Consider the following 15714-nt stretch of genomic DNA (forward strand, 5'->3'; position numbering starts at 1 on the left):
TCTAAATTGTTTTGGAGCACAGACCATATTTTATGTGTTATTTTTTCTAATATGTTATTGCAAATAAACAGTAATTGCACAAGTTAATGCACAATTACTATTTATTTGCTAAATTTAACATATCAGGAAGAAAAACATAAAGTGTTGCCTGCTTAGAAGTCAGTCCTGTTTGAAAATCATCTCAAGTGGTTCATGAAGCTGCTTTAGAGAATGATCAAGAGTGTACAGCAAAATCAAGAACTGAATTAACTTAGAACCATAAGAAGACGGTAGAAGATGGTTTGATTTCACACTTTTCTGCTATCTGCAAAATTACATTTGTGTTATTTCATTCTTCTAAAATGGGGAAATTTTAAAAATTGAGGAAAATGACTCTACGAATAGGTGTGTCCAAACTCTTGACTGGTAGTGTAAAAGCCTCTCCACCACGACAAGGTATGATCCCGTCGGAGAGGAAGAAAACAGGAATGACAGCTGTTGATCTCATGTCTGTTATCTCATTTAGCGCTTGCATTTCACTCTTGTCTGATGGTCATCAGATCAGGAGTAAAACTGTGGGGATGTTCCAGCTCCAGGTTATTAAAGTTGGACAAGCTCCCACAGTCTTACTGGCTTTTACTGCGGTCTGTGCGGTTTTGGCTTCTATTGCTTGAGGGTGACGTGGAACCACCTGTAGACACAGGATCATGCCCAGGACGCCTAGAGTGGATGTATTCAAATTAGTGACACATTTATTTATTATTCATTAATTCTTTATTATTATTTGCTGGGTCTTGAATTAAGAATCATTCTAGAGTGTTTTATTAACAAAAGAATTTTGATGCTTATTTTAGGTTAGCCTGAGAGAAACAAATGCTATTACTATTAAATAACGTAATAATTAGACATATTAGACTCTACACTTCGTGCTTTATATTGGAAAATGAACAAACTCACCAGATTCTGTCTCTCAGTTGTGAAGGACATTTCATTAAACTCTCAGTTAAGTTAAATCTCCATATTAAAAAAACAGCAGTAACACCAAGAAGAATGATGAACAAACTCCAACAGACAGCGGTGCATTCTACATGAAGAGATGAAGAAAGGGGTAAGAGCAAAAAGTAAGAAAAAGCTCATGTTTCTTTTTAACACTTTAAAAACAGATGACAGTATTTTCAGCTCAAATTAGTATTTGTGGCTAATAAGCACCCACAAATATAAAGTTACTGCGACCTGCATCCTCATGTTTGCTTGCAAAGGCTAAAATTCAAGTTTCTCCAGGCTTAAATACAGATATAGGTTTTTTTTTAACAGCTGGTTCTGATGTCAGTCAATGGCACATAGCTTGATCAAGCCTATACATATGACCGTGAACTACTGGATAGGGGTGCAACAATTATTCGACTTAGTCGATTAAAATCGACGACCAAATTAGTTACTAATTTAGTAGTCGATTAGTTGGTGATGTCATTACACGTATTTCTCGCGCTCACTAGGAATGTTTCATTACCGCTTACTGCAGAGTTAACAGCGCGATGGCAGCCTCAAGAACAAAATCCTCAAAAATGCGGAGCTAAACTCAGAAAAAAGGTTGTCAGTTGTGCTGTTTGTAAAGCCGACCTTAGCTGGCTATGGGAGCACATCCTCCATGCTGGAGCATCTGAAGAGGAAACTCTTCGGCTCACTGGATGAAGACGATTCATCTCGGTAAGATACGCCGCGTCCCAAATCGTAGTGTGTAAAGATAGCGCATATAGCATTAGAAGTGCACTCACTAGTGAAGTACAGAAGTGTGTGGTTTGGGACGCGGCGATAGTTGTGCTAGTGAGCTGGTCAGCTAATGTTAATGTTAAATTCCGTCCTACTTCAGGTTCTGAGCTGAGCTGTAAATACATTTGTATTTTGAAACGTGTGTTCTCTGGTATCGTTAATGGTCAGAGAAGCAAGTAGCTGTTATTCACAGCGACGCTGTTCACTTTCCAGATAACGTTTACAGTTTTAAACACTGCATCGTCGTCTTAGCGTCGAGGCCGCCGGTGCGTTTAAATTGGGCGAACAGAGGAGGCGTTTCCAAACAGGTTTCTGTTCTCCGCGAACATTCAGCTCCACTCGCTAACAGTTGAAGGAGGTAGTTCTCTGTGTATGGGAGGCAAATCCAGCCAAAAAAGAAATTAAAATTAAAACCATAAAATGAAAATGCAAACCTCTTTTTGCCATTTCTTTTTCCAAACGTCTGCGCAAATATCCTGCCAAAATTGAAAATGAAATGAAATGCCTACATTTGCAATTTCATTTTTCACATGAGCACGAGCCATTTGTGACAAAAATAAAAATAAATGCAAAACAGCTGTTTGGCATTTCATTTTAGTCGTTATTCTGGTTTTTCATGGCCAAATCTAAAATGAAAAAGCTAATAGAGAAAAGAAAATCCAAACTTCACTTTGGCTTTGGCTTTTCTCCATGAAGTGCAGAATATGTGTCAAAACTAAAATCAAAATGCAGTGTTCACGTTCGTATTTCTTTTTCACAGCAATCGGCTGCAGATCTGACAAAATTAAAATGAAAATGCAAAACTGATAAATCAACAGCAAAGTGACAGTTTGTGATTCAGTTTTCGGTGTGGACGCGCTTTAGGTGTCAGAATGAAAAGGCAAATGCAAACATTTTCCACTTTTCGATTTCGTTTTCAAACTGACCAACATGCAAATATATGTTAATTAGCACTAGGCGGGGCTACGGGGTACATTTTAGGACATCCTCAGACCTCCGAGTCAGAACGGCATCATTCCTCAAGCTAAACGACTTTGAGTCTCGAGAAAAACCATCGTGATGACTCAGATCTGGCGAAACTGAACATCAGAACAAACACCGTCAGAAAAAACTGGAAATGTTATACTGGCATTTATATCGAGATAAATAATAGTTTTCTAAGTTATATGAACCACTATGTGCTCGACCAGGCCTGCGTTTGGTCTGATACATTTTCTCTGAGGCCGTCTGGTCTGACGGCGTTTGTGCTGACGTTCAGTTTCACCAGATCTGAGTCATGACGATGGTTTTTCTCGAGACTCAAAGTCGTTTAGCTTGAGGAATCATGCCGCTCTGACTCGGAGGTCTGAGGATGTCCTAAAATGTACCCCGTAGCCCCGCCTAGTGCTAATTAACATATATTTGCATGTTGGTCAGTTTGAAAACGAAATCGAAAAGTGGAAAATGTAAAGTAAATGTCCAGCAGGTGGCGCTGATGTTCGTTTGCATTTGCCTTTTCATTCTGACACCTAAAGCGCGTCGACGCCGAAAACTGAATCACAAACTGTCACTTTGCTGTTGATTTATCAGTTTTGCATTTTCATTTTAATTTTGTCAGATCTGCAGCCCATTGCTGTGAAAAAGAAATAAGAACGTGAACACTGCATTTTGATTTTAGTTTTGACACATATTCTGCACTTCATGGAGAAAAGCCAAAGCCAAAGTGAAGTTTGGATTTTCTTTTCTCTATTAGCTTTTTCATTTTAGATTTGGCCATGAAAAACCAGAATAACGACTAAAATGAAATGCCAAACAGCTGTTTTGCATTTATTTTTATTTTTGTCACAAATGGCTCGTGCTCATGTGAAAAATGAAATTGCAAATGTAGGCATTTCATTTCATTTTCAATTTTGGCAGGATATTTGCGCAGACGTTTGGAAAAAGAAATGGCAAAAAGAGGTTTGCATTTTCATTTTATGGTTTTAATTTTAATTTCTTTTTTGGTTGGATTTGCCTCCCATACTCTGTGAACACACAGGGCATAGAGAACAAGTTTGCCGCAAACGTCCGCCACTTTCCCCTCCCCTTCATCAGAGCGCATCTCCTCTGCAGCCGGGAGTATCCGCTCTCAGAGGAGAGCGAGACTCTCACAGGAGCACGCAGAGATACAGACTTTCCTCCGTTTCAATAAAGACCTGTGATTGTAAAATTTAGTTGCCGCAAAGTGTAGACAGACAGCAGAGTGCACAGATCACAGACTGCAGTTTAAATTTAACATTTAAATTTAGATTGTTTTTTTATTTACTTGATTAAAGGAAAACTGATTTTGTTGCTGCTCCTTGGTTATAAATTTTGCCAGGGAAAAACTATTGGAGTTTTTTTTTTACCTTTTGTATTAACAGGAAGGTTCACTAAAACAGTGATTTTTTAATGGTATTCATCTTTATTGTCTTTGTTTAGTCAGCAAAAGCATAAAACAACCTCAAGCTAAATTTAAAAACGAATAGCTACGTAAAAGTTATTTGGTAATGTAGTGATTCATAATCGGAACAATCGAATTATTCGTTTCAGTAATCGATAGATTATTCAACTATCAAATTAGTCGTTTGTTGCAGCCCTACTTCTGGACTGAACTTCCATCACACAGAGTACTTTGCAAAGCACCTGACCTGTAAGAACATCTCTCAGTTCTCTATAGCAAAGACTGATAAATCATATATAGTATATTTTTACATCAGTACAAATGAGACTCACCTCTGGAAACATTCACATAAAGGGTACCTATGCCATTTCCATACTGGTTTGAAACATTACAGATATACAAGCCATTACTATCAGAGGTCAGTGGGATTATCAGCCTGTCAGCATTAACAGGGCTGGAAAGGACCTTGTTTTCCCTGTTAGTACAAAAAATAGTAATGTGTTAATCTTCCTTTGCACAAAAGTACTGCATGTGCAGAGTTAATGTGGCTGATAAAAAAGCCCCCTCCATAAAACAAATCAGTAAAAATCAGCAAAAAGATGCTCTGAATTCCACTCGAATTCCACCCTTGCTCATCTTGCTCTGAATATAATGTTTAGAATAGTCATACTGAAAAGAAATAAAAGCATAAGACCAATAATAGCAATAGTCTCTAAAACATGAAAAGCAAAACATGAAAATGACTCTTCTATTCATGAAGGAGAAACGAGAACACTATCTCTAGAGGCTCAGCTGCAGCAGGTGCTATTTCTGCTTTTCATCTATTATTTAGTCTATAACAGATGTCCACTGTGAGTGCTGCAGCTGCCCAACCATCAGGGTGTTAAATAGGATCAGATTACCTGCTCCAGGTGAATGTTGGTTGTGGATTGGCATCAACTATACACTGAAATTCTTTGGACGTTGTTGGAACATTGACTGGAATAATAGACACAACCTGAGGAGGATCTGAGAGAAGAAGAGCACAAAAAGGCAAACAATAACTATCCAAAAAATTTGCAAGTGAAAAGATGGTCTGAAAACATGATACATTAAAAGGTTATTCCTAAATTAAACATTATAGGGAGCTAACAATAAGACAGAATGCTAAGCTGTATAGCCAGTTTACAAGACATGCAATGGAGCGTTTCTGTGCTTTCTGTGTTCTTAAGTCTTGAAGAGTTTACATGAGCAAACAAAGTTTTATTTAATTGAATGCCTTTCATGAGTTTCTTGGTACACACTTATTACATAATCATCTTAGTTTGACCTGCCTCTGCATACTTTTGCTCTTAGCTTCTGAAATGCTGACAAATGGAAAAAAAAATGAACTATTTGGTGTTGCAAAGTCTACTGATATTACAAGACAATGAACGCTGTCATCAAACACTTTGTTAGTCTACAAAAAATTCCATTCCTGTCCAACAACAGAAACTGATTTAGTGCCTCTGGGATATTTATGAACAATGACACAACTGTTTCAGGTTGTGTTGATATGAATAGATGGTATTATTAAGTTACAGATTGTTCATTTATACACATTGTCACATTGTCCAGATACAACACATGACGGTATGTTAAGTATGTGCACTAGAGTGTCTGACAGTCTGGCTGCTGACAGTGACTTACAATGGATAATTAGAGTGTAGTCCAGTATCAGCTCCTCATTCAGGCTGGTGTGGTTCACCAAACACTGAACCTTCTGCTGGTTTAGATCTTTGGATGCTTCACCAATCAGGAAGCTTTGGACAGTGAAGGATCCATCAGGGTCTGCAGAAATGTTGGTCTGTACTTTTACAGAGTTGCTCAGAGCACCCAGACTCCAGGACACAACTGCTGCAGGCCGTGCTATAGCAGCAGTGCAAGTGGCCAAGGTCACTTCAGACTCACCAACAACAGGAATCACATCAGTGGTCACACCAACAACAGGAGAAACTATTAGTGAAAACAAACATGTCAGTGCATGGTAGAGCACAAACAGTATGTAAATGATATCTACTGTCTCTCTGAAAGTATTGGAACAGCAAGGCCATTTTTTTGCTTTTGCTATACACTGATTTGGGGTTTGAGATCAAAAGATGAATATGAGATGATAGATCAGAATTTTAGCTTTTATTTTCTAGTATTTACATCTAAATGTGTTAAACAATTTAGAACATGGCAGATTTTGTTTGAACCCACTAAATTTTCAAATGAGTAAAAATACTGGAACATGTGGCTAAAAGGTGTTTCTTGTTGTTCAGGTGTGCCATGTTAGATTGATTGTTCTGATAATTAATTGCTCTGAATGTCACCTGTGAAGACTGTATGTATTGTTAAAAACATGAGGACAAAACAGCTGCCATTTTTAAGCTGGGAAAAGAGGGAAAATCGATTGCACAAGAATTTGGATTTCACCAGTACAACAATTTGGAATGTCCCGAAAAAGAATGAAACTAACAACCAGACATCAAACAGTTGGGCCAAGGAAAACAAGAGCAGTTGATGGCACAAACATTGTGAGAGCTGTTAAGAAAAAACCCAAATCAACAGTCAGTGACATCACCAACAACCTCCACAGGGCAGGGGTGAAAGGATCACAATCCACTGTTCAAAAAAGACTAGACTGGCCAGATCAATCACAGACTCCAATTAATCATGCAGTTCACCTCCTAAAGAGGAGACTGAGGAGAGAAACCCCCAAAACAAACAACAACTGTAAGAAAATGTGGTAAAAGCCCAGACACAAAAGAATGCCACAGCTTGGTGATGTCAGTGGGTTGCTGGCTTGATGCATATATAGCAAGCAAGGCATATGCAACCAAATATCCATCCATCATCTAAACCGCTTAGCCTTCTGAGTCGCAGTGGGGTGCTGGAGCCTATCCCAGCTGTCATTGGGCGGAAGGCAGGATACACCCTGGACAGGTCGCCAGTCCATCGCAGGGCAGACAGACAGACATACACATTCACACACACACTCACTAGGGGCAATTCAGCATGTCCAATCAGCCTGGACTTTGGACTGTGGGAGGAAACCGGAGTACCCGGAGGAAACCCACACAGACACGGGGAGAACAGGCAAACTCCACACAGAAACGACCCTGGTCGCCCGGCCGGGAATCGAACCCAGGCCATTCTTGCTGTGAGGCGACAGCGCTACCCACTGTGCCACCGTGCTGCCTGCAACCAAATATTACCAAGTGTTATTTACTTTAATTTACTTTCAAAAACTGTCTGCTTCTATAATTTTGCTCAGCTAAATTGGATGGCCAGCCACCAAAGATACCATGCTCTAAGTTGTTTAATATCTAGATGTAAATATAAGAAAAATAACAGCTGAATTGTGATCCATCGCCTCATCCATATATAGCAAAAACTAAATAACCTGCCTGCAAGAGTTGTTTGGTTTTTCCAGCATGTGTTCTAACTGTGTTTACAAGAGGTTCCATGAGTAGATTTGTACAATCCTGGGGATTTCAAACAGGTAAGAGGGCATCCCTGTACATTTCACATCACTTCAGTAGGACCCTGGCTGTTCTATTATATGCTAGATTAACCTATTCAACTATTTTAAACCTGCACCAGAGATTTTATTGTTAAGACATATGGTCCACTGGTATTGATGATGTTTTTTATTATTTTCCATCACGTTCAACACATATTTTTAGGCTGTGTGTAATAGTGAAACAGATATGACCTATTGCACCTTTAAAACAAAAACTGGCCACGTTGTTAGGAATTCAGTGAAAGATTCTCTTCAACAGCCAAACCCACTAACTAGAGAGTGACATCAGGGTAACACAGACTTTCAGATGAAACAACCTAGATATGTGGATTCCCCACATCACATATTCCCTCTACGATATAAATGGAAAGCAGAAATGTCGGTACGCTGATGTACTAATAGCCAGCTCTTCCACTCATTCCCAGTTATATCCAGAAGCTCACTTCACTTCAGGATAAAAGGAGAGTAAGCTAAAAAAAATCAGTGCACATTCATCTATGAATTTAATTTATAAGGGACATTTTCTTATGTAGCCTCTAACATTCCAGGAATGTTCTCTGGCCTGTTTTAGAGCGCTTTTGTGGAGCTGTATTTTTTCACAAGCCTCTGGCTACTGAACGCATTTTCTTCATCAATGTGACCACCAGCAAGCCAATAACATACAACATAATTGAAAATTAAAAAACAATGTATTGTTCCTTTAGCTTTTTAATAATTGTAAATAATAAATCTTACCTAGAACACTGAGATGAATCTCCGTCTCAAATGGTCCACTTGGAAATATGTTGAAGATGCAGGTGTAAACTCCTTCATCTAATAATGTAACATTCTTTAGAAGAATTGTGCCCGTCGTTTCTTGAATGTTCCCAATGAATTCAGTTCTGACTCCTAATCCATTTATATTTTCTGTTTTGCCGTCTGAGTTAATGATAAAAAAGTTCTTATTTGTGAGCGTTTCTCGTGTCCTTTTTTGCCAAGTAATCCGTGTTAGTCTCTCATTTGTCTCAACCAGCTGACAGAACAAGGTGGCTTCGTCTCCTGCTTTAACAGTTGCACCCAGACCAATGACGCTTACAGCTGTAAGAAAATAATAAATAAATAAATAAATAAATAAATTCTAAAGTTAGGGCGGCACAGTCGCCTCACAGCAAGAAGGGCCTGGGTTCGATTCCCGGCCGGGTGACCGGGGTCCTTTCTGTGTGGAGTTTGCCTGTTCTCCCCGTGTCTGCGTGGGTTTCCTCCCACAGTCCAAAGACATGCAGTCAGGCCAATTGGACATGCTGAATTGCCCCTAGGTGTGAAGGTGTGTATGATTGTGTATGTCTGTCTGCCCTGTGATGGACTGGCAACCTGTCCAGGGTGTATCCTGCCTTCTGCCCAATGACAGCTGGGATAGGCTCCAGCACCCCACCGCGACCCAGGAGGATAAGCGGTTTAGATGATGTATGTATGTATTCTAAAGTTTAATTAACTTTGTAATAATAAAAGAATACAAAGAAAAAGCACCTACATAAAAAAAGCTTATTACATTAACATTTGAACATTAATGAATTATGCTTCATTTTCATTAGAGAGAGATTATGTGTAGACAATGTCAACTGAATTAAGGAGGGAAGACACCAAGTCTTTAATATCACATATGACAATTACTGATTATTTTATGTCTCAAATTTAAACCTGCTTGACACTGACCTCTAACAGAGCATGGTCCATTCCCATGTGGAGGGGCCCTCAAAATGTGTTTTTTTTATGGATAACTCCCCATAAATGGCTTATTATGATTATATAGGTTGATACTGGTAAATGAGCTTGAACCTAACACAGTCTGATAACTAAACAGCTTTACACCAGGGGTTGACCGATTATTGGCCAGACCAATAATCAAAGCCAATATTCAGCATATTTCAGATTAGTGGAACTGACACTTAAACTTGTTTCCTTGCTGATAAAAGCTATTTTTGTTATGTATGCGCATATCTGACTTAACCACGATAAAAAAAACACCCTTCTGTGTCTGGCCCAATGTCCCGCCCACACATTACTAGATAGCTTAAAATATGGAGTACAACCAACCAACGCTTCTGTAACCTGCCTCCATGTTCCCTCCTGTAGTGCTATTGGACTGGTAAACCTGTGGACCATGTGTAGAGTAAATCCAATCATATGCTTTTCAGTGTTCGTGAGAGATGCGGGAATAAAGCTGTGCCTGCATTCGCCTCCTAAGCGGGAGGAAAGTTTAGAGCATGTTGATGTTGGACTAGACAGTTGGCAGAAAGCACGATGCACTCAGTCATATAATTTCACACACATGCCTTCTGATGACAACTATCATCAGTATAGTTTTTGCACAGTTATTGTTCTGATGCACAAGTACACTGTAGCTGAACAAACATGGCTCGTATGTGCAGTTCGAGCCCTCCCTGTAACATCACATTTGTCTGATGTGAAATTTCTGTGCACGGGAGCCAACATGTGTGTGGACCTATACTGCTTCATTAGTAGTTTAAATATGTTCAGAATATGTGTGTCTACAGCGGAGCTGCAGTGGGTGGCCAACTATGCAGACAAGCCTCCAGAAAGCATCAAATTATTTGTCAAATCATAATTTATCTTTCATAAAGACGTTATACACAATTTCTGGTCATTTTCATTTCTGTTTTTGCAGTTAAAATAGACGCTACTTCCAAAGATTCCACCACTATGCTTAGGCCAATTGGGCCATTTCCATGTAAACACGCAGTGCACTTTCAAGGGTCAAACAGAATGTGATACATTCAACTTGTCAAACTGCTTGTTACCACATGAAACACATTTTTGGTTAGAGAACAAAATGAAAATAAACATGTTAACACTTTTAGTTTGTATCTAGGCTCTCTCACTTGTGCCCATATACAGAAAAGGCAAGCTCCATCCCTATGTATAATTTTTTAAAAACGTTTTTGGAGTTCTTTTTTTTTTAAACATCACTGACTATTAAACGTAACTGAGAGCAATTTAACTTTTTTTATTTTTATCTGTTTAAAGATAACTTTAAAATGTTTAAGTAATTACTTTTGCAGCCCATAATGTCTAAAGCTCAAAACTCTATATTTTTGTAATGTTCTAATATTCATTTAATGTAAGTTGTAAGTTGTAAGTCATAGTTGCATTCTTGTCAACTTTCACACTACAAACATGAAATTTATGGTAAATTAATATCGGACCCAAATATCAGTTATTAGTGTCCTTGGTTACTAGTAATTGGTATCGGCACTGAAAAACATATTGGTCAACCCCTACTTAACACACAACCATGATAACCTCTGTGTTGCATGTTTAGAGAACAAAGACTTAAATCTGAGCATGTAACCTGTTGAGTTTCTGCTCTCCCTCATTCTCTGGAACAGAGAGACAACATGCAGGGTATTAGCGGGAGGGGAGGGGAAGGATTTAGAAACGGGGTAGAAAGGGTGCGCTTACAATTTATAATTTACAATGCAGACTTACAGCTTGTAGAGGTTCTGCAACGGCCAAGTCAATCACCTGACCAATCCATTTAAGCAGGTATTTCACTTACTGAAGGCAAAACTGAAGGTAAAATACTCCACGAACAAGCAGGAACTAAAGACACCTGCAGTAAATGCCTGGCAGAGCATCACCAGGGAAGAAATCTAGCAACTGATCATGTCCGGGTTGGGATAGCTACTGAAAAATATGTAGTTAGCTACTTTGAAAGCTACTTTCCCAAAAGTTGTAGCTAGCTACAATTTAGCTACTTTTCCAGAAAAAGTAGTGGCTACTTTTTAGCTACTTTCAAAGTGCGATTGTCAGAATGTTTGTGAATCTCCACCTGACACACCAAACAAGCCCAACTGACAGTGTGAACAAGACACTGCATTTAACCGTGTGCCAGAAACATACAATTGAAAAGCTGCAAATATACAAAAAGATCACCAAAAAGTGTAACCAACAATCAAACTTACACAACCAAAGGCGTGATATCCAACAAACATTAAAACTAAAGGCAAAGTCAATCATTCCAGGTTTTTCCTTCCCAAAAATAACCGAATACAAACCAGAGAATTTTGATTTGAAGAACTGTCAACTGTAAATAAAACTGCTCCAATTGAAACATTTCAGCAAGATAAGTACAGACATGACATTCAGAGTCCTGCTAAACTTTAGCAACATTTCAGCCTCAAAATCCTCATCACTGACCCTGAAGTGGCTACAGCTGAGCTAAAGGTTAAAGCAGAGCAAAGTAAGTCTGCGTTTACGTTTACATTAGAGATATACTTACAGCCAAGATAGCAAAAGACATAAAATGTTGTGGCTCTAAAGGTGGTTTCATTTTTGTTGAAAGGACAAAGTGGCTCTTCTTAACATCTGCCAAACCCCCGAGCTAAGTCTGCTAGTAAGGAGTGATCAGCGCGTGAGCGTTTGCTCGAGCTGATTTACACACTGCCACCAGCCCAGTTAACGACCTCATTCTATGGTTCAGAAGCCTGTAGCGAAAATTGTAGAAAATTATTGCTATAGCTACACAAAAATTTGTAGATGCTGCAGCTATTAGCTACATTTCATAAAACTGTAGCGGCTACAGCTATTAGCTACTAAAATCTGTAGATAGCTACAAAAAGTAGCGCGCTACTTAGCTACTCCCCCATCCCTGGTCATGTCTATGAGTTCCAGACTTTAGGCAGTCATGCCATGCAAAGGATTTGCAATCGAGTACAAAACATGACAATTTAGTTTGTTCACATACTTTTGAGGCTCTTTTGGGTTTTTGTATGAAGATAGCTGTAATTCCTATACTGTTCACCAAATCTGGATGCAAATACTTAAAAAGACCCTGCAAGATCCCCAGTCTTTGCACAATCACAGTCTGTGACTAAAACTGTGACACTGTCTCTAGATGGCCTAACATGATGGTTTGCTAGAAGAGGTAGAGGTGCCACTTTCACGACCTCATGTGGTCTTTGTACCTTGCGCCACATGCATCAAAGTGATCTATCCTGAACTGAACCATTTCTGGTGTTTTGAATTTTCTAAAGTACTCCAGTGGAGTATGAAGTACAGTATGGAGATGTGACACCTTGTCCTTTGAATGTGCAATTGGGGATTTCAAAATTTTCTTTCACCAAGAAAATCCTTTTTTTTCCCTTGAATGGTTCAATTTTGCTGTCTGGGCTTCATGTTTGGTTGAGGTACACCATCTAAATATTTTGATTCACTATGGTCAATCATTAGACCCACTTGAACTCATCACTCTCCATGTTTTTGTTGCTGGGAGTGTAATCTGGGCCTTCATCTGAGCTATCTTCACATCCCTAAAACTCACTGTCATTTCCACTGATGATCTTGAGTGCATCCTGAAGACTGTATCAGTTCTTGGTATTTGTATTACAAGTAAATAATATTACATTGAAACAGGGTCAAGATAGGACAGTAGAAAAATTGTTTGTTTGTTTGTTTACCAACTGTCTCAGCTAAAGCCAAGGTGTAATTTCAGTATTGATATGCAAAAAAATGTTTCATATTACATTTTATTACTAATTTGATCTGACATTATTTTTGTTTATATTTGTTTAAATACGCCTTAAATTGAGCAACAAAAATATAATGATACAAAATAACAGAATCAGTCAAATTAATTGAGCAGATAATTCATGTTTTTCTTATTGTGACAAAGAGGTCACATGGCGTCTTCTGTAGTCAACTATTTTACATTTAAAATACTGATGTAACATATGTCACAACACAATTTTGTAACGTATATTTCATTATTTTATTTTAGAAATGGGGTCAGAAGGGGTTATATGTAATATAGGACATGCTATTAAACCATTAAAACTGTTAAATAGGATGGGACAAACCTGTAGAAAGAAATAACACACCTGTAAAACTAGCTGGTTTGGTCTCATGCACTAACCAAGCACATCGCCATTTTGTTAATGAGGTCCCATCAACACAAATAAACCGTCATATGACTGCATCCAGGAAGTTAGGGACACTTAGGGACACCAGGAGGATAAAGTGAAGGATAAAGCTGTATAAGGAACGTTCCAGACCTTTTAAAGTGTTTGTGACACAAATATCACCACGGGTCCTTTTGGGTTAATTAGAGACTCACCTGTAATTATGTGGCAGAGCTGAATGTGTAAGACCACCCACATCAGAGGACGATGCGTTAAGAAACACATCGCGTTCATCTCGAGGACTTTCATCCAGACAAGAAACTCCAGCCATCAGTAGAGTTCACACCGACCCAGTATCTGTATCACCTGAAACTGGATCGTAAATCGGAAAGAGGAATTCACCCCATCTGATTCTGTACTGTACAGTGTCCATAAGCAGAGCTGACAGAGCAGTCTGTAGGGCGCGGCCGCGACGGGTTTTAACGCAGTGAGGGTATAAATCACACACTTTCTTTGTTCACGACGGTCTATTTAAACGTACAATGTGAGTCACAAAAGAACAAAAGAATAAAAGAATAAAAGAACAAAACAACAAAAGAATAAAAGAACAAAAGAACAAAAAAGTCGCAGTTATTAACTGGCTTAACAAACAGGCTCTTGCTTTCACTTTCGCTATCTTCTCGGCAGAGCAACTTTAAGTGCTTACCGCCGCCTACTGGTCTGGGGTGTGGAGTGGAGTACATATCCTTAATGGCAGAGAAGCTTGACCCAGTGACGGACTGGGCAGTCTTCACAACCCGCTGCAGTGCTCTCCTGTCTGAGATGGAGGAGTTTCCATACCAGACAGTGATGCTGTAGGTCAGGAAGCTTTCTGATAATTTGTAGAAGCAGTTGAGGATGGGTGTTTGCAGGCCAGCCCTCTTCAGTCTCCTTAGGATGTAGGGGCGCTGTTGTGCCTTAATCACTAAGGAGGAGGTGTTCAGGGACCAGGAGAGACTGTCAGTGATGTGCTGTGTAACTGTAGTGTCATCAGCAAACTTGAAGGTATGATTGTTCTGATGTTTGGCAGTGTAGTTGTAATGAAGTGTGATAATCTGTTCTGGATCCTGACTGTCTGAGGTCTGTTACTCAAACAGTCTCGAATCCAGTTAATGAGAGATGAGCTTAGATCAAGTGAGTGGAGTTTTCTGACTAGCTTCTCAGGTATAATGGTGTTGAATGCTGAGCTGAAGTTGATAAACAGCATTCTGACATAAATGTCGTTGTTGTCCAAGTGTGATAAGGCCAGGTGGATGGCAATGGATCCTCACAGTACTCAGTGGAGCCGTTTTGCCTGTAGGTGTTTTGGTGGGGGTCCAGTGTTGATGGAATGGATTGTTTTATGTGTGCCATAATCAGCTGCTTGAAGCACTTCTTGAGAATTGGGGTTAGCGCAACTGGTCAGTAGTCATTAAGGCTCATGGTAGAGGACTTCTTTGGCACTGGGATGATGGTGGCTGATTTGAAGCATGTTGGGACAGCAGCCTGCTCCAGGGTTGTTGAAGATGTCCATAAAAACAGTAACTAGCTTGTGGGTACATTCCTCCAGCACATGCCCAGGAATGTTGTCCGGGCCTGCAGGTTTACGTGGGTTCACCCTCAAGCAGGGTTCTCAGCTCCTTTCACAGACAGCACCTTACTGCTGACTCAGTGTTAGATGCTTAAAAACTAGTGTAGAAGCTGTTTAAAGCATTCGGAAGGGCAGTGGTGCAGGTGAGGTAGGTGTTCCTTTTGGCCATTAAATAAAAAAAAAAAACGGCTTATGTGGCCATTAAATAAAAAAGTATTAATGGAATACATTAATGAAGATAGCAATACGCTAAATATATACACAATCACAATTTTTCAGGTGCTTTCCACTGGGAGGTGTCCGTTCCAAACCTAAGAATGTAACACATAATAATAATAATAATAATAATAATAATATTATTATTAATTTATTTGCTGAGTTTAACATTTTGGAAAAAATATACATCATTGTCCCAGTCAACAGGGAGAAGCTAAAATCTGCTTGATCTGGGGTCAGCACTGTGAAGAAGTGGACAAATGAGGCAATGGACAAGCTACAGGACTGTCTGAAACATACTTATTACAGTGTGTTT

General features: G+C 39.2%; 1 protein-coding gene across 4 annotated transcripts in view; it reads right to left on the bottom strand.

Annotated features, from left to right (window-relative positions):
- Window positions 1–312: 312 nt before the first annotated feature.
- The window catches only part of LOC118808083 (nectin-1-like), a 48673-nt gene continuing 33271 nt past the window's right edge, over window positions 313–15714 (bottom strand). Inside the window, exons 1-8 of one of the 4 annotated variants that reach the window (XM_036570509.1) lie at window positions 13789–14622; window positions 9750–9895; window positions 8412–8753; window positions 5819–6124; window positions 5053–5158; window positions 4483–4625; window positions 937–1063; window positions 313–699 (exon numbers count right to left, since the gene is read on the bottom strand). In XM_036570509.1, the coding sequence (XP_036426402.1) occupies window positions 606–699; window positions 937–1063; window positions 4483–4625; window positions 5053–5158; window positions 5819–6124; window positions 8412–8753; window positions 9750–9774 (1143 nt within the window). In that variant the 5' untranslated portion in view covers window positions 9775–9895; window positions 13789–14622 and the 3' untranslated portion in view covers window positions 313–605. Of the gene's footprint in view, window positions 700–936; window positions 1064–4482; window positions 4626–5052; window positions 5159–5818; window positions 6125–8411; window positions 8754–9749; window positions 9896–13788; window positions 14625–15714 lie in introns of those variants that run through there. The other 3 variants (XM_036570491.1, XM_036570482.1, XM_036570519.1) reach the window with 3 other exon arrangements.

Source organism: Colossoma macropomum, unplaced genomic scaffold (assembly GCF_904425465.1).
Source record: "Colossoma macropomum unplaced genomic scaffold, Colossoma_macropomum, whole genome shotgun sequence".
Taxonomy (NCBI): Eukaryota; Metazoa; Chordata; class Actinopteri; order Characiformes; family Serrasalmidae; genus Colossoma; species Colossoma macropomum.